Below are 22,520 nucleotides of genomic sequence, written 5' to 3' on the forward strand. Positions count from 1 at the left end.
TCACTGGCGTTTCCTATCAGCCAACCTGAGAGCTGCCAACGCACGGGGAAGGGAGCTGTGACGGCAAGAGTTAAATGTTTCTCGTGCGCAGGCAACGGCCCTTCTGCCCCCCTTGGCTTCCTCAGCTGCCATCGCTAAACGCAAGGCAAGCGTCAGCACCACAAATAGCAATGAGAGCCCGCAACCAAAATGCGGTGGTAGCCCGCTCCTCCCCGCCCGGCTCGGCGAGGGTGGCCTGGAAAGGGCTGCCATACGCAGGCAGGGTCCAACAGCAACCGGCAAGGTTGAGGCACACGCAGGCAGATCCAAGAGGCTTCCGGGGAGGAGGCAGGCAGCACGTCTCGCTCCGAAGAGTGGGATTATGACGGAAAACGAGGAGGAAGCCACTGACTCACCTGTCCCACCCGCATAAGCAGCTTTCTCAAGGCTGCACTGTGTATGACCTTTCTCAGAGCCCCAAGTTCCAGCAAATTGGCTGTTCACAAGTTTCCTCCCGGCACTGCGTGCTAGCAGAGAGCCATCTCGGCAGGACGCCGGGCTCGGACACACGCTCAGCCTCCTCTCTCCCTGCCCCCGGGTCTGACTGCAGGCAGCCGCAGCCCTTCGCTCCAGCCTCCCCCTGCTTCATAAAGACCCCCACTTGGAGAAATGCCACAGGATCCCTTCCTTCCCAGACCCCTCTGCTCACAGAAAGGGTCAGAACGAACCCAGAAACGAACAAAAGCCCGGCTTCAGACGAAGCGGGAAGATGGGAGGAAAAAAGCCTTTCTCCCACCTGAGAGCAGATGACGCCCCTGCCAGCGGAGATCAGCACAGCCGCGTCCGCGCGCGCCGGCCTGGGGGCTCTCTCTAGGTCTCTCGCGCAACCGCTGCAAACTTGGCGAGCTCCCACAAAACCTCCGGGATGGATGAAAGCACCGTATTTTCCACAAGATAAAGCCAACCACGCTCAGCTGGCTGAGGCAACACCAGGGCCGCTTCCCTCTGCAAAGCCAGCGGTACTCAGAGCAAAGGTAAAGGGTGCCCAGAGCAAAGGTAAAGGGTGCCCAGAGCAAAGGTAAAGGGTGCCCCGTGGAGAGCCCAGGAGAGCAGCGGGGCAATCAGTGCATCTCACGAGGGCATCCAGGCTCCTCCACAGGGTCACCCAGCCCTTCCGCTACCGCAAGACAGCTCCGAGCCTGGGCAGGACGCCCGACCCTTTTTATGTGCAACTTTAGCAGTTTTGGTTTGGTTTTCGATATTTATTCCGGTTCAAAAGACATTATGCCTGGCCCATGCCTCGGGTTCCCTTACACACCAAGTCATCAGGCTCAAGGAGGCTGCTTGCTTTCCTGCCAGAGCAATATGGCTTAGCAAACACAGCAAGTCACATCAAACCTTCAAAGGCCTCGCCAGCCCTCCAACCCCACCCGGGGAAGGGAGCGATGTTGGGTCTTGCCTTCTGCCTTCAACTGTTGGACACAAACAGAAGCTGATGCAACTTTAAACTAGTTAATATCCCCACGTACGTAAAATCATGGTAATTTGAATCATGCCTCTCTGACACGTTAGGCTACCGCAGCTCGTTCCTCAGGCAGAGCTCAGTCCTGCTCTGGTTCACTCAGAGACACGAACCAGTCTGTTCGGCAGCGGGTCTCCAGAAACGGCCACGCAAAAACCACCAGCAGACTCGCAGCGTCGCAGGAGGCCGGGCTGCCGCTCGGCCGCCCTCCCGCCACAGGTCTGCTCCAGTTTAGGAAAGGTGGCAGCTCGCACGGAGTACAGCCCCCGAGGCACAAGTCCCTGCGAGACCCAGGTGACAACGTGCAAAGCATGGCAAGACCTCGGTGTTCAGATCGACAAGGGCTGCAGTCTGAGATCTGCAGCCCGTCTCCATCAGCCAGCAGCTGGCATCCGCACCGCTCGTCGCCACCTCGGCTCCCTCTAAACCAGTCTCCTGGTCTCCAGTACCTCCTGACCGACCCGCAGCAGCACAGCACCGTCCGTGCACGAACGCCCCAGGCCACGTACAGTAAGCACTTCTCTGATAACCTTCTGTCCGACCATGAAAAACCACCCATCCGCATCCTGGGCCTGAAGGCCTACGGAGCGCTGAGCGCCAGCTGAGATTTCGATCTGAAAAAACGGTTGGAGGAAACAACAGGACATTTCAAACACAACGTGCACATTATTCGATCTCCCCCAACACTTCACCGGACAGCCGTCCTGAAACATTTGTTTCTTGGTGCTGGGGAGGGAAGGGATGTAGCCCAGAAGCAGGGGCAGGGAGGGAAGAGCTGCCCAGAAAATGGAGAGGCTAGCCAGCGTACAGAGCCTTTTCCATCCCCTGTAACAGCCTTCTGCATCCAGGATCCGGAGGCTGACAGGCTCACAACTGCAGCTGAGCTGACGTGCAGCAAAATCCAGGGGTCTTGATGAGGCATCGGGGCCCGCGCAGCCTCAGGATGCTTCAAAGACCCAGGCACAAGAGGCGGCCGTCCGATTCTAAAGGGCAAACTCGCAGATGCTTTAGAAACTCTGCGCGAAGCCCTGCCTAGCCCCCAGCAGATGGGTTTCTAACCTGGAGGTTAGCGCGCAGACCCGAAGGCCGGGGGTCCCCGGTTCCCTGGCAGGCTCTGCCGCGGTCCGGCCCCGCAGCACCGTGCCCGTTACCGGCCCCGAGCCAGGCTTACCTGCCCCAGAGGAGAACCGGGAGGCTGGATCCCCCGGTGCCGAGCCCGGAGCGCGCTGCAAGGGCTGGCTGCCGGCGGGCGAGGGGTTGCAGCGGGGGGGTCGGGAAGCCTCCCCCCGCCTCCCCACGACTCCCGAGTTCCTTACGAGCCCGCCGGGGCGTGCGGCCGGGCTGAGGTACGAGGACGGCCCCCGCAAACCCCGCGTAAGGCACCCCGACAGCCGCAGACCCCCCCCAGGCGGGATTCCCGGCTTGCCCCAGCCGTGGGACCCCGGCCCCGGCCCCCCTCTCCCCGGCCTCCAGGCCCGGCTCCCGCCGCCCCCCGGCCCCGGCCGGCCGGGCTCGGGCCCACCGGCAACAGGTGGTGCGGGGCGGCCCGGGCCCGCCCGGAGGCTCCGGCCGGGGAAGCGCCAACCCGGCGGCGTCGGTGGGAGCCGCGGCCCGCGGCGGGAGGCCCCGGGCGGCCCGTCCCCGCCTCCCCCGCGCTCCCGGAGGCCCCCGCCGCCCCCCGCCGCCGCTTACCTGCGGACGGAGGCGGCCGCGCTGCCGTTCGCGTCCCTCCCCCGGCCCCGCACTTTCCCCCGGGCAGAGCAACTTCCACCCCCTCCCGCCCGCCGCGGCGCCCGGCCGCTCCGCCGGCGCCTTCCTCCCGCTCCGCCGCCGGCCCGGCCTGCCCCGGAGTCCCCGAGCCCGCCCTTACGCCGCCGCCGTGGCGTAGCGCCCCATCCCGGCCTCCGGGCGCTACGGCGCGGAAACAGCGCAGAGGCCGTCGTGAATAGCGCGGGGGGACTACAAGCCCCGAGGGGCGCCGCGCGGGAGGAAGCGGAAGGCGGTGGCCGAGCGGGGCGAGCCGGGAGCGGTGGTTCGGGGCCGGGGCCGGGCCGGCGGCATCCCCCGGCGGGCGAGGGGCCGGCGGGAGCCGGGGAGGGAGGCGGGGAGGCGCGGCCGGTAGCGGGGGGGCCCCGCGTTGAGGGTGAGGACTACAACTCCCAGGGCGCCTTGCGGCCGGCGGGACGCCGCGGGAGAGCGCCGCCTCTGGCCGGGGGTCGGTGCCCGGGGCGCCGCTTCCCTCAGGGGCTCCGGCGGGGGCGGGGGGCGCCGGGACCAGGCCCGGCCCGAGGCCTCGAGTGCGGAAGGCAGAGCGCAGGGCCCTGAGCTCCCAAGCGGAGAACGCCCGCCCTTCCGAGGCCACGCCAGCCCCTGAGCCCGTCCCGACGCCGCGGGGCCGGCGGTCCCCGTCCGCTCCCCAGGGAAGACGCTGGCGTCAGGAGATGGAGGATCAGGGCTCGGGCCTTCCCGGCGCGGCGATGAGGAGCCCGGGGCTGAGCAAAGCCGGGCTTCCCAGCCTTCCCGCTGCACGGCCAGCCCAACCGCCTGGGCAGGAGCCGCCGAACCCTGGCTAATTACAGCTCGTCACGACCTGGCGGCGCATGAAGCGAACCTAAAAGTGGCACGGAGCTGCCCCGGGCGATGCGCAGCCACGCTCCAGCTTGGGATGGCGAGGAGCCGTGCCCGCGGGGAGGCCCAAAGCTCTTCCCCCGTGAACCCCAGTCCCCGCCGTGCCAGGGCTCGAGGTGCTGCTGCGCTGCCAGGCGGGTGCAGCGGGGCCTGCTCTCCCATCCAGCTTCAAATCTAAACCCCGCCACTTTGAGTTCCCGGACGTCCCCTGCGGACTCGCCTGTTCGAGAAGCACCTTCGGACCCTCCCGCCCCGCCGAGATGGGAAGTGGGAGCAGTTCGTGCAGCGCCTGGGCTGCAGGGGTGCTCCCCTCACAGAGCCACAGGTGAAAACAGGGAGGGGGATCCCAGGCGTGAATCGGCCAAGCCGGTCCGGCACACACAGAGGTGAAGTAAAGGGTCGTTGTCCCAGCAAAAGCGGCGTCGTTCATGCCACCACACTCGGAGGGGGGATTAATGGTTGTAAATGAAAAAAGACAGCTGTTTAATAGGGGAAATGTTACCTTTAGGCTGTGGGACCCTCCCCAAAGGGGACCCGGGGCTTTCTGTGCGGGAGAGCAACACATCTGGGAGACCTGTCAGTCTTCTGTATGGACCACGCAGGGACCAAAAGCCAAGTGGGTAGCTTTCTCTTCTGTTCATCTCTCTGTGAGATGTAACTGCTAGTCATAGCGATGCGTTTATTTGTAGACAGGTCTCTTCTAGAGGCTGCAGGAGCAGCTCCCCCTTTATTCTCTGGGGGTGGACTGGGGAAGAGCAGTTCCCTGCCGCCCTCGCTCGCAGGCGGGTTTCCCGGACTAGGGAAATGGCAGGGCTCGGAGCTCCCCCAGCGCCCAGCCTGCGCCCGAGGAAGGCACGGGGCAGTACCCGGCACACGGCCCTACGTGGGGCCAGCACCCCAAAATGGCCGGTGGGGCTCTCCTGCCCGTCGTAGGGCAAAACTTGGCGGGTCCCCTGGGGAAAGGGTGAAGTTGGGCTTAGAAAGCAAGCACTGGCTACGCCGTGGTGGGTATTTCGAGTAAGACCTCTCACAATCTAAATACTGAGCGTTAGCTGTGACGGGCGCTTGGCCGCTCAGCTCACAGCGCCACATTTGGATGCTGTTCAGTGCCTGCACCCTTCATACCTTCAGCCTTACCAAGGAGTACTGGGAGACAAGGAAGGATCCTCAAAGCGCCTAAAAGTCTCTGCACGCTTATGTGTGGGCAACTGAATTAAGCCCCTTTTGTTACGCATATGGTAATGAATTGAGACAGGAGAGGATGACTGCATAGGACTGCGTGGAGAGAGAGGGGTGGCGGAGTCACTGCATGCTCGCTGTGGGTTTCAGCATCGCATCTACGCAGCATGGAAAACCAGCTGCCGCCAGCCCGCGCTTCTGGCGTGACGGGGGAGGTCCTGGCTGAACTTAGGGTATCAGCTTGGCCCTCTGTATTCGGACAATAAACGTATAAAACTAACTGTGCCCAGTTACAAAGCGATTTTGAGCACTGGATGAAGGCCAGCGTGTTCCGTTAGGAAGTCAGGTGAACTGGGATTCACATCACCTAATTTTAGATGTATAAACTGAGGCATGTAAATTGTACTGGCCATCGCGTCTTCATCGATGAGCAATGGAGAAAGACGGAGGGTTCCAGTTATTCCAGATAAGTTCCTACTTCTGTCTTTGATTATAAAGAGAATCAAACAGTCGGCCGACGCAGCAGAGGCATCAATACTTCAGTGAACCGCGTTCCTGGAAACGAATGCCTTAGTAGCGCCGAAAGCCTTGCTGACGGCAAGGTAAATGTCATCCGCTGCTCTGCCCTGGTCAGACTTCATCACCTCATCACAGAAAGCCATCACATTTTTCAGGCACTGTAACTCCCCGATGACTTTTCCATCTTCTCCTCCGCCTGCCGTGCCTTCTGAAAGGACTCATTCCGGGGTTTTCCTGGGGACTGAAGCGAAGCTACAGCTGCCCGAGTCACCCGGGCCTTTTTTGACGATGGTGCAGAACTTGCTTTCCTCCTCGCCAAGGCTCTCCCCCCATCACCACAACTTTCTGAAGCCGATAGAGAGCAGCTCCACAAGAGCATCAGCCAGCTCTCTCAGCGCCCCGGGCTGCAGCCTGGCCGGCCCCGTGGGCTTGCACAGTCGAGATCCAACAAGCGAACGCCGCGTGAATCCTCACGGGTTCCGCTGTACGAACAGGCGCCGAGATGGCTCCGTGTCCTGTGTCTCCTCCTGCGGTAGGCGAGCTTGCCTGGCGCTGAGCGTGAGCTAGTGTGCAAAGGGATGCGCTGTGGGGTGGGAGAAACCGGGAGCTGCCGTGGAGCGGACCCAGCTAGCCACGCACGGAGGGTGGCACGGCCAGCGTCGCTGAGGAGCGGGGGATGCACGGGGAGGCTCCTTGGCCGAGTTCCTGCAGCCAGTGCTGGAACCAGCGGCTCCTGCTCAAGGCGCATCGGGCGAGAGAGAAGGGCTAGCGCGTTCAGCCACTCGGGGGCCTTCCAGTCCTCGTTTCCCGAGACACCGAGCTTTTAACGAGTGTCTCCCTCCTGCTCAGCCGCCAGTTTACCCTAGCTTGGGCCTGGCACGTGGCTTTTTCCTGGTACCTGCCCTCAACCCTATTTGCAGCCTGAGGAAGGAGGAGGAGGTCCCGATGGCTCTCCAAAGAGCCGGACAGAAAGTCGTGGCCCAGGGCTTATGGTCCCTCACCTATCTGGGAGGAGGTCTTCCTCCATGGGTCCTTGAACTGTTGTAATGGAAGGCTTTTTGCAACAAGACAGGTGCAAAGAAACAGAACTCTTGACTAAATATATATGTATTTTATATATATGTGTGCTTCTATCACTCATCAGTGGTTCTAGTATTTTTTTAGCTGGTAGGGATCTCAAAAGGAAGTTACGTAGAGGTGTACTCCCCTTACTCCTGTGTGTACGGGGGGGGTGTGTAACAGAGGACATTTAAGGGAACGATATCATACAGACCCATATGAGTTTTGATTTGTCAGGATAACGCATCACCCACGTTTAGCCCAAGAGGGAACCAAGCCTTAAAGATTTTGAGAGGTACAACTGAGGCCCGGAGCGCCCAAGGGAAGAGCCACGCTGTATTTGTTGAGAGGCACATTCATTGCACAGCCCAGCACGCCGTCAGCGGTACGGCGTCTCACGGCTCCTGCTCGCCGGCTGCCACGTGCCGTCTTCTTCAGTGGGACGGGTGAGGCGGTGGTGATGAATGCTCCTGCCACAACTGTGCTGGGCCACGTTCCGTGTCCTGTATTGTATTTTTTGGTGGGGTTGTGACAGTCAAACCCCTCCCCGACGGAGGGAGAGAGATCCATTCCCTCTGCGCAGGGAGGGTTATCCGTTCTGAAATGCCCAGGTGATCCCAGGGCTCTACAAGCTAGCTCACCCACACCAGTCCTTGAGACCCGGGACCCAGTCTGCAGCCTACAACAGCCACCTGGGCCCCACAACCCAGGGACATGGGGCATCAGGGGTGGCTCGGGGGGTGCTAGAGCTGTCGGGGTGTCCGTGGGACTCCAGGGTACTACCCTGTCGTCCTGCGGGGTCTCTCACTGGAGAGGGAGAGGTGTCGGGGCTTCCCTGGGGGAATCTGGGAGCCCTGGGGGTATCAGGGATCCCCATGGGTGTGGGGGTGTCCTAAGGAGATGTCAGGGTCCCCAGTCCCTCACAAGCCTTGCGGGGCGACCCTGGAGATGTGGGGCACCCCAACCAGGCCCTCATTAGTGGGGTGGGGGTGTGAGGGGACCCCAGGGAGGTGGGGATCCCCAGCGGTCACTCACCAGCGGGGCGGCGGGCTGGGCGCTATCCGTGGGGCATGGCGTGTGCAGGCGGGGGCCAGGGGAAGCCGCCTCCTCCTCCTCCTCTGCGGCGTCATCGGGCTCGGCCAGGCTGAGCAGCAGCAAGTTGGTGCAGGCGAAGGTTCGCTTCAGGCTGCAGCAGTTTGGGGGCGGAGCGCTGCTGGGGAGCTCCGCGCTGGGAGCACTGACGCGCCACGGGGCAGAGGTGTGACAGGGACCCCCAGGGCCATGGGGCAGAAGCACAGGTCTCAGCCCCGCTGTGGCCCCCACAACCCCTCTACTAGCCCCACTGCCCCCCTATCGCCACCGAGAACCCTCAATAGCCCCCATTAACTTCCCAGTCTCCCCCAACTCTCTACCTTCCCCGGCGCCCCCCAACAGCCCTTGTACCCCCTCAGAGACCCTCGAGCTTCCCCAGTGCCCCCCGAGCCTCCCAGTGATGACCTGCGGGACCCTACTGCCCTCTCACAGCCCACAACTGCCCCTCCACTTTGTCCCACCCTGAGCTGCCCTTTACCCGAGGAAGGAGACAGCCACGGGCTTGGCGAGGGCCTGGGGGGCACCCAGGCCCAGCAGGGAGCTGGGGGCTGCGGGCAGAGCACGGGTGCCCGAGGTGGGGTCCATAACCTCCCTCATCTCCTTCGACTGCAGGAGGGTTTTCACCCCCGCGTTGGCCATGGCCCCGTTGGTGCGAGTCCGTGCCGGAGGGGCTACGAGAGGTCTGGCTGCCCCCGGGCCAGCAGAGGGGGTCCCGCCCGTCACCCTGACCTCACAAACGCTGGCTATACTGGTCACACACGGTTCCGTGAGGGGCTTCTGCCCCAGCCCCTCCCCTTACGTGCCTCAGGTTACCCTCTGGATTGCTGGTTTAGTCGCTGCTATCCCCAAAGCAGCCACCAAAATACTTGTAGATTTAGCGCTTGATTAGGGACAAGTCTTCCCCAGTACGAACAGCCCCGGGTTCGTGGGGCCAGTGAGGGCGGGAAAACTCCAGCCCAGAAAGGGCTGAAGGCAGCCCACAGTCCCCTGGGACCGGCAGCATCTCTCCCGCTGCTGTACGGCCCACATTGTCCTGCTGCCAGATCCTGCCGGGTCGGATAAAAAGCTGAGGAAGGGCGGTCAGAGATCACCAGGACTTAGCAATACCGCTCAACGGAGGGAAAAGACACTCCCGCATGCGCAGCAACTGGAATAATGCGGACTAAGGAGAAAGTCACTGACAGAAAAGCTGAGGCGATGCAGAATAAAGACTCTTTTATAGAAGAGAGAAAGCAGTTGCCGTTCTCGCCTGGTTCGCTGAAGGAGGATATCGGCTTTTAGCCATCAGTGGTGCTCGGTGGGTTCTTCTTTCAGAGGTGGAATAATTTCTCCCGTCTCTAAAATTCTGTCCCCCTGAGGGAATGAGAGGACGGTGAGCGTTTCCTCCCGCGCCCGGTCTCTCCCCTCACGCGGCACAGTCTGTCAATTAAGCTGTAGCTCTCCCCACCTCTAGACAAAAAAAATCTTACTACAACTCACTCTCATTCGCTCAGCATCTCCCAGGATTCTGAAATAACATCGCCGCCAAATTATCTGAAACCTGTACTTGCTTTACCCCTTTCTTTTCAGCTCCAGAACAGGAGCCAAACATTTGGAGACTATATCGTTTTAAAAACGTATATTGGACTTACAGCACTGCATAACCACCTTCAACACGGCGTTTGGTGACTCCCCAAACCCACGGCCCGTAGCCCACGAAGAGCTACATAACTCCTCAAAAATCAAACTGCTGTTTGTTACAGCTTCAGGCACCGTCTCGGCCGACGGAGCTGACCTAACTCGAGTCAGTAACGGGGCTGAAGTCAGAAGCCCACAGCTTGACCTTCCGTATGCTGCTACGTGGTTGTTAGGGATGGAACTATTTTATAATTTTATTTTAGATAAAGCACAATTAGGCAGATGTTATGCAAAAAAACCCGTGCAACTGGCAGAAATAGCAGAGCTAAACTTAGATGAGAATATTTGCCCACCGACTCGCTCCACCAAGCGACGAGTCGTGGCTCAGAGCAGTCCAAAAACCAGCGAAGACCGATCCGACAGCCTCCGCTTCGCCAACCAAAGCCCCAGCTGGGGGGCATGACTTCACCTCTCCGGGGACGCCTGAGCATGGGGGGCCCGCAGGGACGCCCGGGACCACGCTCGCGCGGCCGGAACCGCCGGGCTCAGCACCGAACGCCTCCCCACCCCTGCTGATCACCGCTCCCGTCATTCCGCGCGTTAATAATCGCGCTTTCACGGAGGCGCCGAACACCCAGACCCCTGCGCGAAGACGCGCAGTAATTAACGCCTCCGTTCAACCTGTTCTTAGCGAAACCAGGAGAGGCATGCAGCCGGGCTTGCCCCTTTTCGGGGGAGCGGGAGCGCGCAGCCGTGGCTTTTGCCAGCACGTCGTGCCCTGACGGACCCAGCGCTTCAGCTTCCCGTGCAACTGGGCACAAGCGGCAAACTCAGAACCAAACAGGAAAGCTTCCCTGCGTGGTCTGTGCGTGCTTAACCTGCCCCAGTCGCTGCGGGAGATCCCGCGAGGCCACGTTTGTGTTTTCCGCCCAGGACGGGCAGCGCTGTCAGCCGGGCACTGGGAAGTTTGCCGCTACGGAGGGAGGCAGCACTGAAACAGGGGCTGTCTGCTCTGCGGACAAGGCGAAAAGTGCTCAAAAAATACTGCAAGGGTGCTGCTGCAGGGCAGCCTGCCCACAGCACCCAGCTCATCCTTCTAGCGATTCTCCCTGCGCAAACCTGCGCTTCTCCCCAAGCCACCCCTTTTCTGCCTGTTTTACCAAGCTGGAAGATAAAACAAGTATTAATGGACTTACTGGGAATACGCGTGGATTTGACATAACAATTCCGTGCGGCGTTTTCTGAAAGCGGAGGGGGGGGACAAGAGAGGGAGGGGTAAGGAAAAAGGAGCGTTACCCAGATGAAGCATAAAGGATTTCCCAAACGCGGATGCCGACCCTTCTGAAACACAAGCTCTACTGAGTACAAGGCTCATTAACCTGGGTTCTTCCCATCAGTGAAAGAAATGCCCGAGGCTAATAAAATTACACCTCCCGAGCAAGACAAGGCCGCCCAAGCGAAGGCCTGTCCCATCGTCGGCCGCTCCCCTTCCCCGCCCCGGCAGCCGCAGCCTGGCTACCCCCAGGGTCACCCACCCTCAGGAAAGCAACAGTTCAGACCCGGCTTTGCGGCTCGCAGGAGGCAGCAGGGTCAAAGCTGGCCGCTGCCGTAAAAGATGGCCAAAAAACCACCTACGCGTGCCGCGCAAGCGAAGGAAAACAAGCGGTGCGCAGAGGACGGGGAGCCACCGCGCCCAGCGGCAGAGGCTGAACCAGGCTGACGCAACCCCTGCGGGACTGCGTGCTGCACCGGGCCCCCTCTCTGCCGGGGGGCTTCTCCCCGGGCTCGGCCCAGCGCCCCTCGCTCTGCCCGAACCCCCTTCTCGGCGGCGGGCCGCACGCACCATGACGTGATACTTCAGGTAGTAGAGGATGATCCAGGCGGGGACCAGGACCCGCGTCAGGACGAAGCCGCCGGTCTGGTAGGCCTTGAACACCTGCGGGGCACAGGCCGGGCCGTCAGGCGCGGGGGCGGCGGGGGCGGCGGGGCCGGGCCGCCCTCCCGCCCGCCGCTCACCTGCTGCCGCCAGAGCCCCCCGGGCCGCAGGAACCGCTCCCAGAAGGCGGCCACCGGCCCCGGCCGCCGCGGCGGCAGGACGGGCTCCCGCTCGCTCAGCTCCTGGTCCCGCAGCCAGCGCCGCCGCAGGGCGCGGAGCTGCTGCAGCCGCAGCTTCTCGTCCTCGCTGTAGCCGCTCATGGCGGCCCCGCTCCCGCTGCGGCCGGACCCGGCTCGGCTCGGCCCGGCGGGCGCCGTGTCCTTCGCCACCCGGCGCGCTAGTGACGTCCTCGCGGCGCGCAGTGAGACGTCATCACGGTGGGCACGGCGTCAGGGCGGCGCCCCCTGCGGGCGGTGAGGCGGGAGCGGCCGGGCCGCGCGGAGAATCGCCCTCAAGGAGATTTGCAAATAGGGATTTTAATAGAAATGTATAAAAGCGCGATTTAAGCAGGCTCGATGGGCGGGTTCTCCCCATCGCTTATTACATGAACGGAGTAGAATCACAGAATCGTTAAGGTTGGAAAGGACCTCTGAGATCACCGAGTCCAACCGTTAACCCAACTGCCAGGCCACCTCTAAACCCTGTCCCTAAGCACCACATCCACACGGTTTTGGACACTTCCAGGGACTGCGATTGCACCCCTGCCCTGGGCAGCCTGGGCCAGGGCCTGACCGCTCTCTCCGGGAAGAAGTTTTTCCCAATACCCAACCCAAACCTGCCCTGGCGCAGCTTGAGGCCGTTCCCTCTCGTCCCATCGCTTGTTCCTGGGGAGAAGAGACCGACCCCCCCGGCTCCAGCCTCCTTTCAGGCCGTTGCAGAGAGCGATGAGGGCTCCCCTCAGCCTCCTCTTCTCCAGGCTGAGCCCCCCCAGCTCCCCCAGCCGCTCCTCCCCAGCCTTGGGCTCCAGCCCCTGCCCCAGCCTCGCTGCCCTGCTCTGGCCACGCTCCAGCCCCTCCATGGCCGCCTTGGGGTGAGGGGCCCAGCGCTGAGCACAGCATTCGAGGGGCGGCCTCACCAGTGCCCAGCACAGGGGCAGATCATGAGACTTCAGCCAACTGCTTGTCGAACGCTTCATCTATTTCTTCATCCTGGTTGGGGGGTCTACAACAGACTCCCACCAGGATATCTGCCTTGTTGGCCTTCCCCCTCATCTTTACCCATCAGCACTCGACCTTATCGTTACCATCACTGAGCTCTAGACAATCAAACCACTCTCTAACGTATAGAGCTCCCCCACCGCCTCTCCTTCCTCGCCCGTCCCTTCTGAAGAGCTTGTAGCCATCCATCGTGGCACTCCAGTCATCCCACCATGTACCATGAATAGGTACGGGGCGGGGGGGGAAACTGAGGTAGAAGAAAATAGAAGGGGTACAGGGAGCCCTCCCGTTGAGGCACGAGGCTCAGAACGGCCCCCCGACTTTCTAAACTTCCCAGAGAGGAGCCTCCGTGCGGACCCACTCCTCATCCCAGACTTGGTCAGCGGTTTACGTCTAAGGATTCTGTATGTCTAGCAGCAGTTTAGGGTTGGTTTGCAGCAAGGAGAAAATCACAAGAATTTAGCAGTAACTAATCATCGATTAATTTGGCATCTACAAAGCGATTAAATGAGGTTTACTACAATACTTGAATCGATTCGCACAATAGGCCTAAATACTCATTGTACGCGCGGACGAGGGTACCCATTGAAATTCACTCGAGTTTAGTACAAATGCAATATGCACAGATGAAGGCAGCTATAAAAATTCCCCTCGGGTTTAGTGAAATACTCACTTTAAACGACTGTCTCAGCACGTGAAAGTCGAGCCTCAAGGAGCGAAGGGCGCCGGAGATCAGCTCAGGTTTTGTTGCCAGGCCTCCGTATGCAAACTTGAAGTTCGCAGCTGTGAGAGGCGTCCCGCTCGGAGGGAGATGCTGGCGCAGCCCGCCGCGGTCCAGCAGAGCTCGAAGGGTCTCCCTTGGCCCCGCTGTTTATAGGGTCACGAGACGACTGACTTTAGGCATCAGTAAATTGCCATCCTTTCACAGCCCGTGTTGGAAGTTACTAAAGTTCTCAAAAATTCCAGCGATGCTGGTGCAGATCCTCCCGAGTTACCTGTTCCAAGGTTGTTGGGGCTGCCTCGCTGCTACAGACGTTGTCCCAAAAACTCGGGTCCGTTACCCGGTGTGCGTCGCCCAATTCACACACAGGGTCGAGGTATTTTCCTTTATTACGTAAATGCGCAAATACGGGTGCGCGGTGCAAACCAGCACACTGCTGATGTAAACTAACAGTTATTTATACAATCATCTAATACATTTTCATTGTCACTTTGTTAAATGATTGGTTAAAATCCTTCGCCTGCCGTGTAAATTACTGCGCATGCTCGCTATGATCCTGGAGCCCTTTACGTCCTTAATCTTGTGGGTGGGTGGGTGGCTTTCTTGAGTGGGTGGTCCTCGAGTCGGTGGCTGTGATCTCCCCCTGCCGAAATTACCTTTCCCCTAAGTTGTAGAACCACAGGAGGCTTTGGGCTGGCAGGGCCCTTTCCAGGCCATCCCCTCCATCCCCCTGCCATGGGCAGGGACAGCTTCAACCACATCAGGGTGCTCAGAGCCCCGTCCAGCCGGGCCTTGAAGGTTTCCAGGGATGGGGCATCTCCCACCGCTCTGGGCAACCCCTGCCACTGCCTCACCACCCTCGGCGTAAACAATTTCTTCCTTATATCCAGTCTGAATCTCCCCTCTTTCAGCTTAAAACCATCCCCCCTTGTCCTGTCGCAGCAGGCCCTGCTAAAAAGCCTGTCCCCCCCTTTCTTGTCGGCCCCCTTTCAGCACGGCAAGGCCGCAGTGAGGTCTCCCCGCAGCCTCCTCCTCTCCAGGCTGAACCCCCCCAGCTCTCAGCCTGTCCTCCCAGCAGAGCTGTGCCACCCTCGGAGCATTTCGGTGGCCTCCCCTGGCCCCGCTCCAACAGCCCCATGTCCTTCCCGTGCTGAGGACCCCCGAGCTGGACGCAGCACTTAAAACAAAGTTCACCTCACTTTGGCAACAGTAGGCAGTCCTTTACGGACCGTTAGCGAAGCAAACTATCGTTCACTTTTGAGTTCTTTGCTATCAGACCTATCCTCTTTCGTCACGCCATAGTGTTGTTGGGGTAAAATGAGCAAGGTTAACCTTTACCGACGTCACGGACGGCGCTGCTCCCACCTCAGCCATGTAAGCTGTGATAGGGTCAAGGGACGCTTGGCCTCAAACTCGGTACAGAAAGGCCGGGATTGGGCGGGAGTCGCCGACATTGTGAAATATCGCGGGGGGGGGGGGGGGGGAACGGGGGACACGCCCCCCGCGCACGGGCCTGGATAGCTCAGCCGGGAGAGCATCAGACTTTTAATCTGAGGGTCCAGGGTTCGAGCCCCTGTTCAGGCGGGAGGGTGCTTCTTTCTTGGCGCCGCCTCCTCCTCCTCCTCCTCTGCGGGCCCGCCCCGGGGGCGGCCGTCAGGCGAGGCCGGGGATGCGCGGCCTGCGGAGCGGAGCGGGCCATGGCCGAGCCGGAGCTGGGGAGCCGCTTCCAGCGCGGCTTCTTGGCGGCCCGGCGGCTGGGCTCCTTGCCCTGGCCGGTACGGCGGGGGGTGGCCCGGCGGCTGGGCTCCTTGCCCTGGCCGGTACGGCGGGGGGCGGCCCCGGAGGCAGCGGCGGGCCTCAGCTCTGTCCCCTCTCTTTTAGGAACTCCAACAAACCCTGCGGACTTCACCGCGTTCGCCCCTGCTCGCCGATATTCTGCACAAGGTAAGGGGGATCCACCGGCAAGGCCGCCTCGAAACCACCGCAAGTGCTGGTTTTGGCCCATAATTACAAATATTAAGCGACTTTGTGTCACGGTTTTTCTTTGGGCCCAGCACGACAGCGAATTTCCTCCTCTCCCTGATATTTAGCTGTTCCAAGCATCGGTGCCCTCAGACGCAGGGTGTGAACGCGGGGCCGTACTGCGCAGGGACAGGAGTCGGGCGCCACGATCGTGCGGGTCCCCTCCAGCCCAGGACGCCGAGTCGGTCATCCTGCGAAAACGAAGCCCCGTGCGCCTGAGCGCAGACGTCTTCAATGCCACGAGCAAGGCCGTCCGGGCCTGGGTGCCCTGAGGGTGGAGAGGAGGTGACCCCTTCGGGCGCCTAAACCTCGCACACAGGCAGCAAACCACAAATAAGGCAGCAAACCAAAAAAAGAGAGAAGAGAAAAGCGAATTAGAGCTAATTGGACTCTCTTAGCGCTCAGTTCTGGTATTTCCTTTCTGAAAAGTGAAAAATGCATTTGCTGCCGGAGATCTGTAAACTAACGAACTGATCAGAAATCCCCAAATTTCATTTTCTGGCTCAGCATCGCTTCTTTTAGCCACAGACCGAATCGCAAGGCGTTTCATGACACACAGGGCAATCAACGGCTCCCGTGTCTTTCTCTGGCCCCTTACTGCCCTTCATTAAATCCTCACGTGGTAACTGGTTTCAATTGCAGTCGTCGTTTTGTTGTTTCAGACCATTCTCCACCCTCTGTGTGTAAAATATCCCCCGTCCACCAAGTACAGAAGATGCTTTCTAACGGAACTCATCAAAAAGGTAGTGCTTGCTTTTCACGTTGGTTGCAACTCTATTTTTTTTCTTGAAAATATACCAGTTTTACATTAGGGGCCAAGCTGAATTATTTGTATTAACAAAAAATAGCATTCAGTGTAAATACTGCGGTGTATTGAAATGGTACTTGAGGCGCGTACGTTTTCTGTGTCGTGAGGAACGGTTTGTTACCTGAAGCTGCCCCGTTCTCTTTCGCACAGCATGAATCCACAGCCGCTGAACCCCTGGACGAGCTGTATGATGCACTGGCAAGTATTTTAAATGAAGAAGAAACTAGTCACTGTTACAAAAACTACTTACTGGTAAGAACTAATGCTGCATTGCTATAAATCACTTATCATCATCTGATCTAAGCAATAATTGGCTTTAAAAGTAACCCCCCAGAAACCCAAAGTGCTTCCTACCTTTTTCCAGGCGCTAATATTGATCATGAACTGTAAAATCCGTTGTCTGTGCTGATCCATCTTTCTCTTCGTGCGCGTGTCCTCCAGCCCACGGGAGAATGTGTCACCCTTTCCGAGAGCGTGGCAATCATCTCTGGAGGAACCACGGGGCTCGTCACCTGGGACGCTGCTCTCCATCTCGCTGAATGGGCAATAGAGAACCCCGCGGTTTTCAGCCACAGGTAACGCCAGCAGTGCAGGCGGAAAGATGGGGAAAGAAGCCAAGGGATTTTCATTCATATCGTGAGCTGTGCAACTGTAATTTAATAATACACAATATTTACCCCCCAATCCCTTCATTCCCCGGTATCAGCACAGGCTGGGGGATGGAGGGGTGGAGAGCAGCCCTGCCGAGAAGGCCTTGGGGGTGCTGGGGGATGAAAAGCTGGCCATGGGCCGGCCATGTGCTCTGGCAGCCCAGAAAGCCAAGCGTCTCCTGGGCTGCATCCCCCGCAGCGTGGGCAGCGGGGCGAGGGAGGGGATTCTGCCCCTCTGCTCCGCTCGGGGGAGACCCCCCTGGAGCCCCGCGTCCAGCTCGGGGGTCCTCAGCACGGGAAGGACATGGGGCTGTTGGAGCGGGGCCAGAGGAGGCCACCGAAATGCTCCGAGGGTGGCCCAGCTCTGCTGGGAGGACAGGCTGAGAGCTGGGGGGGTTCAGCCTGGAGAGGAGGAGGCTGCGGGGAGACCTCACTGCGGCCTTGCCGTGCTGAAAGGGGGCCGACAAGAAAGGGGGGGACAGGCTTTTTAGCAGGGCCTGCTGCGACAGGACAAGGGGGGATGGTTTTAAGCTGAAAGAGGGGAGATTCAGACTGGATATAAGGAAGAAATTGTTTACGCCGAGGGTGGTGAGACAGTGGCAGGGGTTGCCCAGAGCGGTGGGAGATGCCCCATCCCTGGAAACCTTCAAGGCCCGGCTGGACGGGGCTCTGAGCACCCTGATGTGGTTGAAGCTGTCCCTGCCCATGGCAGGGGGATGGACGGGATGGCCTGGAAAGGGCCCTGCCAGCCCAAAGCATCCTGTGGTTCTATGAAATAATGGAAACAACTGCATCCTTGTGGTACGGGGTAACTGCTGCTCTCATCTGTTCTGCAACAGTCAAACTTTAATCCAGGAGAAGACCTCGTAGTTATTTTAAGATCAAAACCGTTACACCATGCAGCCAGACGCACTCCATGATGTAAGCCGTTACATTTCCGCTACCACACTGTCTAGCCGGTAACTTTAACCAAGGCACTTCACTCCACGATGGGCTTCGTCTCACCTCACCTTAGATGATGGATGGGCAGGTGTGCACATCTCATTTCATCGTCTAGACTTCGTTCATAAGCAGTCAAGAGGAACGAGCACTTTTGAGGAAAGATTCAGCTAAGTTAATTTTAAATACCAACCTTGCAAGGAGAGGAACTGTGCTGCGGATGTGGCTGTTTCTCTCCGCCGACTCCGAAAAGAGCTGGACAGCCAGCTTGGATAGAGACAACCATGCTGCCGAAGTCAAAAACCAGATGGAACGTATCTCACCCCAGAGGAGGAAATGCTTTGTACCAGATGCAAAAGCAGTATTTCAAGTACTTAATGCTTATAATGGCATCTTCAGCGGTTACCAACTCTCCCAGTTACTTGAAACAAAGACTAGACTGTAGATGGTTTACTCAAAAAGTATTGAAGTCATCTGTAACTGATTGTACCTCTAGAGGTACTTAGAATATTTTGATTTCCTAACTCAATTGCGAGCCCTAATGAGTGCTTCTTTTACTCCATTGCCCTTCAGGACAGTCTTGGAACTCGGAAGCGGGATCGGCTTCGCTGGAATTGCAATCTGTAAAACCTGCAATCCCCAGAGATACGTATTTAGTGACTGCCACCCCCGCGTTCTCAGGCAGCTGACAGAAAACATCCGCTTGAACGGCTTTGTCTTGGAGCCTGAAACCACGCCTCGTATCCAAGCGGAGTCCCGAGGCCAGGAGGCAGAAGCGAGGAATTCCCCACAACCAGAACTGATTGTTGCAGAACTTGACTGGGGCTCAGTTACGGAAAAACAACTGTCGGATCTTCAGCCTGACGTCGTCATCGCAGCAGGTGCTTTACGCTTCTGATCACGCCGCGTGAGAATGCGCGGGTTAGAGAAACGCAAGGGGGTTGCGCGCGGGATTCCCGGCCCTGCCCCAGCTGCCGTACCTGGAAGCGGACGACAGATCTCCCAGTTCATTGCACCATTCTGTCTCTTTCAGATACTCAGCAGTTGTTTACGTAAGGCAGAAAAGTAAATTATTTTTCCCTTCTGTGTTTTTTTTTTAAAATCCAGAAGCGGAAGATGATAAATCTGCCGCTTTTGAGAGCCTCATCAACAACTGGCAGCCTTGGCATTCTCTTGAGGGATGACGCGTATTTTAAAAGGAAGTAACTTTTTTGGAACTTGCCCATGGATAAATCTGGAGGGAGTTTATCAAAATCTATTAATGGAAAACCTAGCCATAGTAAAATTTCTTAGCTGTAGCTACAGGATTTTACTCCCTGATTTGGGGCTTTGCAAAGCAAAAATTACTTAAGAATTTAGGTGAAAAAAATGTCAAAATACACCGCTTTTAAGTATCTGAATGCGGTAAAGTGAAGTCAGCGTATGTTACCTAATGCCAAGCAGACTGTTCAGAGGACGCACGGACCAGCCCCAGCTGGACTCGGGAAGGCACGGCAGGTCAAAGCTGGAGGCGATTTATGTCTGTATCTGCTGTTGCTGCAGGGCCTTCCCTTCCTAGGCCGCACCCAGAGTGACCGGTACCTGTCAGCGGGACGGGTCTGTGCCTCGACCTCTTCCTTAGTAACCAGCCCCTCTTGAAGATGGGTCCTGGAGACGGCTGGCGCGTTTCAGAATCACGGCGCTGATTAGGGAGGCTGACGCTTTGCGCCCCTTCGTCAGCTGTTTTGCCTTGTATTGCTATTTCTGCTCTCAAGGACGTTATCCAAGAGGAAAACTGCTGCGGTTCAGAGCAAGTCTTTTGCAATCAGCCTCTAAAATACAGATTTTGAACAATGCCGTTTCGTCCTGCTAAGGACAGTTGTAACGGAGAGTACCAGTGCTCAGTGGTTTTGCTGTCTCCCTTAAGATGGGCTTAAATACAATACCTGCCGATCCAGTTACGCTGATTTTTAGTGATTTTGGATCGATATCAGAGATGAGGGCAACTTGCCATAGCGCGTAAAACAGAGGCATGTTTTAAGATCTCTTCTTGGGATCTTTTAACCCCTCAATAAGAAAATCGTTCTCCTGTAAGGTAAATATTTCATACTTTTGTTTTGTAGTTTTCATTCTGCTTTCTGCTCAATCCTCAATAAATATTGAATGTTTTCCTTTTTGCGCAGATGTGGTATATGATCCAGAGATCATTTTAGCCCTCATTGGTATGCTACAAAAACTCTCCGCTTGCAGAGCAGACAGAAAACCTCCTGAGGCCTACATTGCCTTCACAGTTCGTAATCCAGACACGTATCACCTGTTCCGGGCTGAACTCGGTAGGTGCCTTTTTCATCAAGCGTATCAACGGCCCGGGCCTCTTTCCCCATTACTTCATCTGCAGTAGAGATGAGCGGGAGCGTTTTTTGGTGACGGGTATTGTCCAGGACTGAGATTCGTATCCTAGAGCTGGATTTAAGAGTGGGCTGCCCAAGAGCAGGAGCTTTTCCACATGGATTTGAGGAGGGGATTAGAACTTGGCTTTTTGCTACGTCCCATCTATCACAGCTCGCATCTGTCAGCACCAGCCTGAGATGAACCGCAAGCGTGATGGCAGCAGGAAACTAAAACAGGGTTAAGTTTAAAGGAGGAAAACCATCTGCGCTGCACTGTCACAGCGATAACGTTCGAGATGCAGCCTAAAACCTTTATCTTAACTGTTCTTTGAGGGTTAAAAAAAAACAACTAGAGATTAAATAAAATCAGGAGGGATTTGGGATTTTTCTTCATATACTCTTCAAAAGCCTGCCTTTTGCCGCCAACCAGCTGTACGGCTGCTCCACAGCGACCGGGGGGTTCACAAAACTGAACAGCACGAGCCCGCCTGTTCGTTTTTAAAAATAGGAACTCCTAAGCATTTGCCTGTAGCTTGCTTTAGCGGCACGCTAAAGATCTCTTCTTGCAGAACGTGACGTGCGACTTTTGCCCTTCGTTTCATTAAGCAGAAACGTGATTCCCAGTGTTTCTCTTTACAGATAAAGCTGGGATCGGATGGCAGATTATCCCAGCCCACAGCAACAGGATTCTTCTCTATGACGAGCAGCCAAACGTAATGATTCTACAGCTCTTCATATAGACCTGGCAAATAGGACACAATTCGAATTTTCAGACCAACAGGAGCTCTCTCGTCCTGGCAACAAGATTATCTGGGATTCTAGAAACGTAAGCGAGAGGCGCCGAGGACACGGCTGCGCGCGCGGACTGCTGTCAGAGTGAGCGACCTGCTTCCCGCAATTGTCGGCATGTCTGCGAGCAAGCTGCTGCCCCTGGAAAGATCCGTGAGCCTCGAGCACGAGGAGAAGCCAAGCCCTGATCATACTGCACTTCGGTTCTGTAGAAGACAACAGAACTGAACTGTATTTTTTTTTCCCCCCAATGGTGTTTTGATTTGTAAATAACGGAGGCCCAGCTGCAGGGTCACAGGATCAGCATCTCATGCCGACAAGGGAGCAAAACAGCGTTTTATGGTAATAAATATTTTTAACATTAAAACCAGCTGTAACTGTCTACGCTGTTTTTTTATACTTGTCTGTCTATACTCGCAGCATGGGTCATCTTAAAAATCGAGAATACCTACAGCAAATGTCGTAGCGTCCCAGGCTTGCCCGGTGCTGTAAGGGGAGGCGACAGGCTCGGCTGTGAATCAGGGCCACTTCCCTCTGCAGCGATGACAAGAGTCAGAACTGGATTTATGCTTCTCTCGCCTCGGGACGGTCGCTTTCCCAGCCGGCTGCTGGGAAGCTCCCAGCCTGGCCAGAAAAGAGAAGACTGGTACTGCCCAGCAGTGCTCTGGGCATACTGCAGGGAGGAGGAACCGAGCTCACCTGCTTTCAACTTGCCGCAAGCCATTCGCCATCTCCCTGTGGGACAGCGATGGTCCCGAAGGAGAAAATCAAACACGCTGCTCCTCCTCCCGACCTCCTGTTCTGTACCTTGTTTTAAAAACTGCCTAAAAGGACGTGAGCAAATACTGTAGCCGCCTCCTCCCGTAGTAACGGGGAGAGAATGGATGATAGGTAACTTGGAGAATCGCCTTATTCCTCAAGCTGAAGGAGGCCACGACTGCGAGTGGTAAGCTGGATCTGCAGAAGTAACCCCACCCCAGGCTTTAGCCACCTCTCCCCCCGAAGGAAGGATCCAGAGGTACCACTTACGGAGAAAACGCGTGCCAGCAGCCCGAACAGGAGCTCCTGTATCTCCCCTTACACAAACCTCTTCGAGTCACTCCAAAGTTCTGTACAGGTGGCTCAGTTTGGGTCTAAAAAATTTATTATAGGAGGATGAAACCTCTCCAAAGCTTTCGGCATCGCTGTTTAATTAGAGCAGCGCCGAATTTAGCTCCGTGTGCACATCAGTGGCTGAAGGGGAACGGCCAAACCACCGGTCAGGACTTCGCTTGAAAACAGTAGGGGAAAAAAAATAGGGCAAATAAATCTTTACGGCTCATTCTGCAGGCAGTAAACCAGTCCAAACTCCTGCAGTAAGCAACTCAGACCCTCGTTTTCACCTTCCCCCCAGTGGAACCAAATCACAATCTTTTGTCACCAGAGCGTCTACCGTAGCCCGGTGCAGAGGGGAGAGGCACGAGGGGCCAATGGCGTCCAGCGCGACAAAAGCAGATCTTAAACGATTACTCAGTAAGCGGGCTTAAAAATGCTG

At 57.6% G+C, this 22,520-nt stretch overlaps 4 protein-coding genes, 2 long non-coding RNA genes and 1 other non-coding gene across 14 annotated transcripts in view; 3 read left to right on the plus strand and 4 right to left on the minus strand.

Moving 5' to 3' along the window:
- Positions 1-3,493, minus strand: part of CAPN15 (calpain 15) — a 60,986-nt gene extending 57,493 nt beyond the window's left edge. The window contains exon 1 of one of the 2 annotated variants that reach the window (XM_087730394.1): positions 3,372-3,493. The gene's annotated coding sequence lies outside the window, so the exon portion shown is untranslated. Of the gene's footprint in view, positions 1-3,193; positions 3,351-3,371 lie in introns of those variants that run through there. The other variant, XM_087730395.1, reaches the window with a different exon arrangement.
- Positions 3,494-4,407: 914 nt separating this feature from the next.
- LOC148051978 (uncharacterized) lies at positions 4,408-6,944 on the plus strand. Its single transcript, XR_015698583.1, has 2 exons — positions 4,408-4,515; positions 4,638-6,944. It is a non-coding gene; the product is annotated as an uncharacterized LOC148051978 (long non-coding RNA).
- Positions 6,945-7,193: 249 nt separating this feature from the next.
- Positions 7,194-9,038, minus strand: TSKS (testis specific serine kinase substrate). The gene is made up of 3 exons (XM_087730419.1): positions 8,457-9,038; positions 7,922-8,123; positions 7,194-7,389 (listed from the first exon to the last, which is right to left on the minus strand). Exons 1-3 carry the CDS (start codon positions 8,615-8,617, stop codon positions 7,321-7,323), a joined length of 432 nt encoding a protein of 143 aa, XP_087586545.1. The 5' UTR covers positions 8,618-9,038; the 3' UTR covers positions 7,194-7,320.
- A 138-nt stretch (positions 9,039-9,176) lies between these two features.
- Positions 9,177-13,552, minus strand: NDUFB6 (NADH:ubiquinone oxidoreductase subunit B6). Of its 2 annotated transcripts, XM_087730421.1 has the most exons (5): positions 13,362-13,552; positions 11,612-11,981; positions 11,439-11,531; positions 10,792-10,836; positions 9,355-10,607 (listed from the first exon to the last, which is right to left on the minus strand). In XM_087730421.1, exons 2-5 carry the CDS (start codon positions 11,789-11,791, stop codon positions 10,569-10,571), a joined length of 357 nt encoding a protein of 118 aa, XP_087586547.1. In that variant the 5' UTR covers positions 11,792-11,981; positions 13,362-13,552; the 3' UTR covers positions 9,355-10,568. The 2 variants fall into 2 exon arrangements, with proteins under 2 accessions (XP_087586546.1, XP_087586547.1); XM_087730420.1 differs by lacking the exons at positions 9,355-10,607; positions 13,362-13,552 and adding an exon at positions 9,177-9,331 and having other exon boundaries at positions 11,612-11,932.
- Positions 13,553-14,371: 819 nt separating this feature from the next.
- On the plus strand, positions 14,372-22,443 carry EEF2KMT (eukaryotic elongation factor 2 lysine methyltransferase). Of its 6 annotated transcripts, none has more exons than XR_015698581.1 (9): positions 14,372-15,229; positions 15,291-15,353; positions 16,094-16,174; positions 16,390-16,491; positions 16,681-16,814; positions 18,402-18,709; positions 19,991-20,140; positions 20,837-21,328; positions 21,407-22,443. XR_015698581.1 is itself a non-coding variant. In XM_087730417.1 (9 exons), the coding sequence occupies exons 3-9, from the start codon at positions 15,666-15,668 to the stop codon at positions 20,935-20,937; spliced, it is 927 nt and encodes a 308-aa protein (XP_087586543.1). In that variant the 5' UTR covers positions 15,111-15,184; positions 15,291-15,353; positions 15,500-15,665; the 3' UTR covers positions 20,938-21,356. The 6 variants fall into 6 exon arrangements, 5 of the variants coding, with proteins under 5 accessions (XP_087586539.1, XP_087586542.1, XP_087586540.1 ...); XM_087730417.1 differs by lacking the exon at positions 21,407-22,443 and adding an exon at positions 15,500-15,716 and having other exon boundaries at positions 15,111-15,184; positions 20,837-21,356; XM_087730418.1 differs by lacking the exon at positions 21,407-22,443 and adding an exon at positions 15,500-15,716 and having other exon boundaries at positions 15,212-15,229; positions 20,837-21,356.
- Positions 14,921-14,993, plus strand: TRNAK-UUU (transfer RNA lysine (anticodon UUU)). The gene has a single exon. It is a non-coding gene; the product is annotated as a tRNA-Lys (tRNA).
- LOC148051982 (uncharacterized) lies at positions 16,182-18,421 on the minus strand. Its single transcript, XR_015698582.1, has 3 exons — positions 18,022-18,421; positions 16,594-16,888; positions 16,182-16,434 (listed from the first exon to the last, which is right to left on the minus strand). It is a non-coding gene; the product is annotated as an uncharacterized LOC148051982 (long non-coding RNA).
- Positions 22,444-22,520: the final 77 nt, after the last annotated feature.

This window comes from Nipponia nippon, unplaced genomic scaffold, assembly GCF_047370975.1.
Source record: "Nipponia nippon isolate SJK-2023a ecotype South Korea unplaced genomic scaffold, ASM4737097v1 scaffold_5, whole genome shotgun sequence".
Classification (NCBI taxonomy): domain Eukaryota; kingdom Metazoa; phylum Chordata; class Aves; order Pelecaniformes; family Threskiornithidae; genus Nipponia; species Nipponia nippon.

What these genes read in the sequence shown, in the direction of transcription:
- NDUFB6 (XM_087730420.1), bottom strand. Translation starts at nt 11,791, where the DNA reads ATGAGCGGCTACAGCGAGGACGAGAAGCTGCGGCTGCAGCAGCTCCGC. An exon ending in ACCTGAAGTATCACGTCATG is followed by an intron (nt 10,837 to 11,438) that starts GTGCGTGCGGCC and finishes CTCCGCTTTCAG; the next exon opens with AAAACGCCGCACGGAATTGT. An exon ending in CAAATCCACGCGTATTCCCA is followed by an intron (nt 9,332 to 10,791) that starts GTAAGTCCATTA and finishes TCATTCCCTCAG; the next exon opens with GGGGACAGAATTTTAGAGAC.
- TSKS (XM_087730419.1), bottom strand. Translation starts at nt 8,617, where the DNA reads ATGGCCAACGCGGGGGTGAAAACCCTCCTGCAGTCGAAGGAGATGAGG. An exon ending in GTGGCTGTCTCCTTCCTCGG is followed by an intron (nt 8,124 to 8,456) that starts GTAAAGGGCAGC and finishes GTGGCGCGTCAG; the next exon opens with TGCTCCCAGCGCGGAGCTCC. An exon ending in CCCAGCCCGCCGCCCCGCTG is followed by an intron (nt 7,390 to 7,921) that starts GTGAGTGACCGC and finishes AATACAATACAG; the next exon opens with GACACGGAACGTGGCCCAGC.
- EEF2KMT (XM_087730413.1), top strand. Translation starts at nt 15,107, where the DNA reads ATGGCCGAGCCGGAGCTGGGGAGCCGCTTCCAGCGCGGCTTCTTGGCG. An exon ending in TCGCCGATATTCTGCACAAG is followed by an intron (nt 15,354 to 16,093) that starts GTAAGGGGGATC and finishes TTGTTGTTTCAG; the next exon opens with ACCATTCTCCACCCTCTGTG. An exon ending in GTTACAAAAACTACTTACTG is followed by an intron (nt 16,492 to 16,680) that starts GTAAGAACTAAT and finishes CGTGTCCTCCAG; the next exon opens with CCCACGGGAGAATGTGTCAC.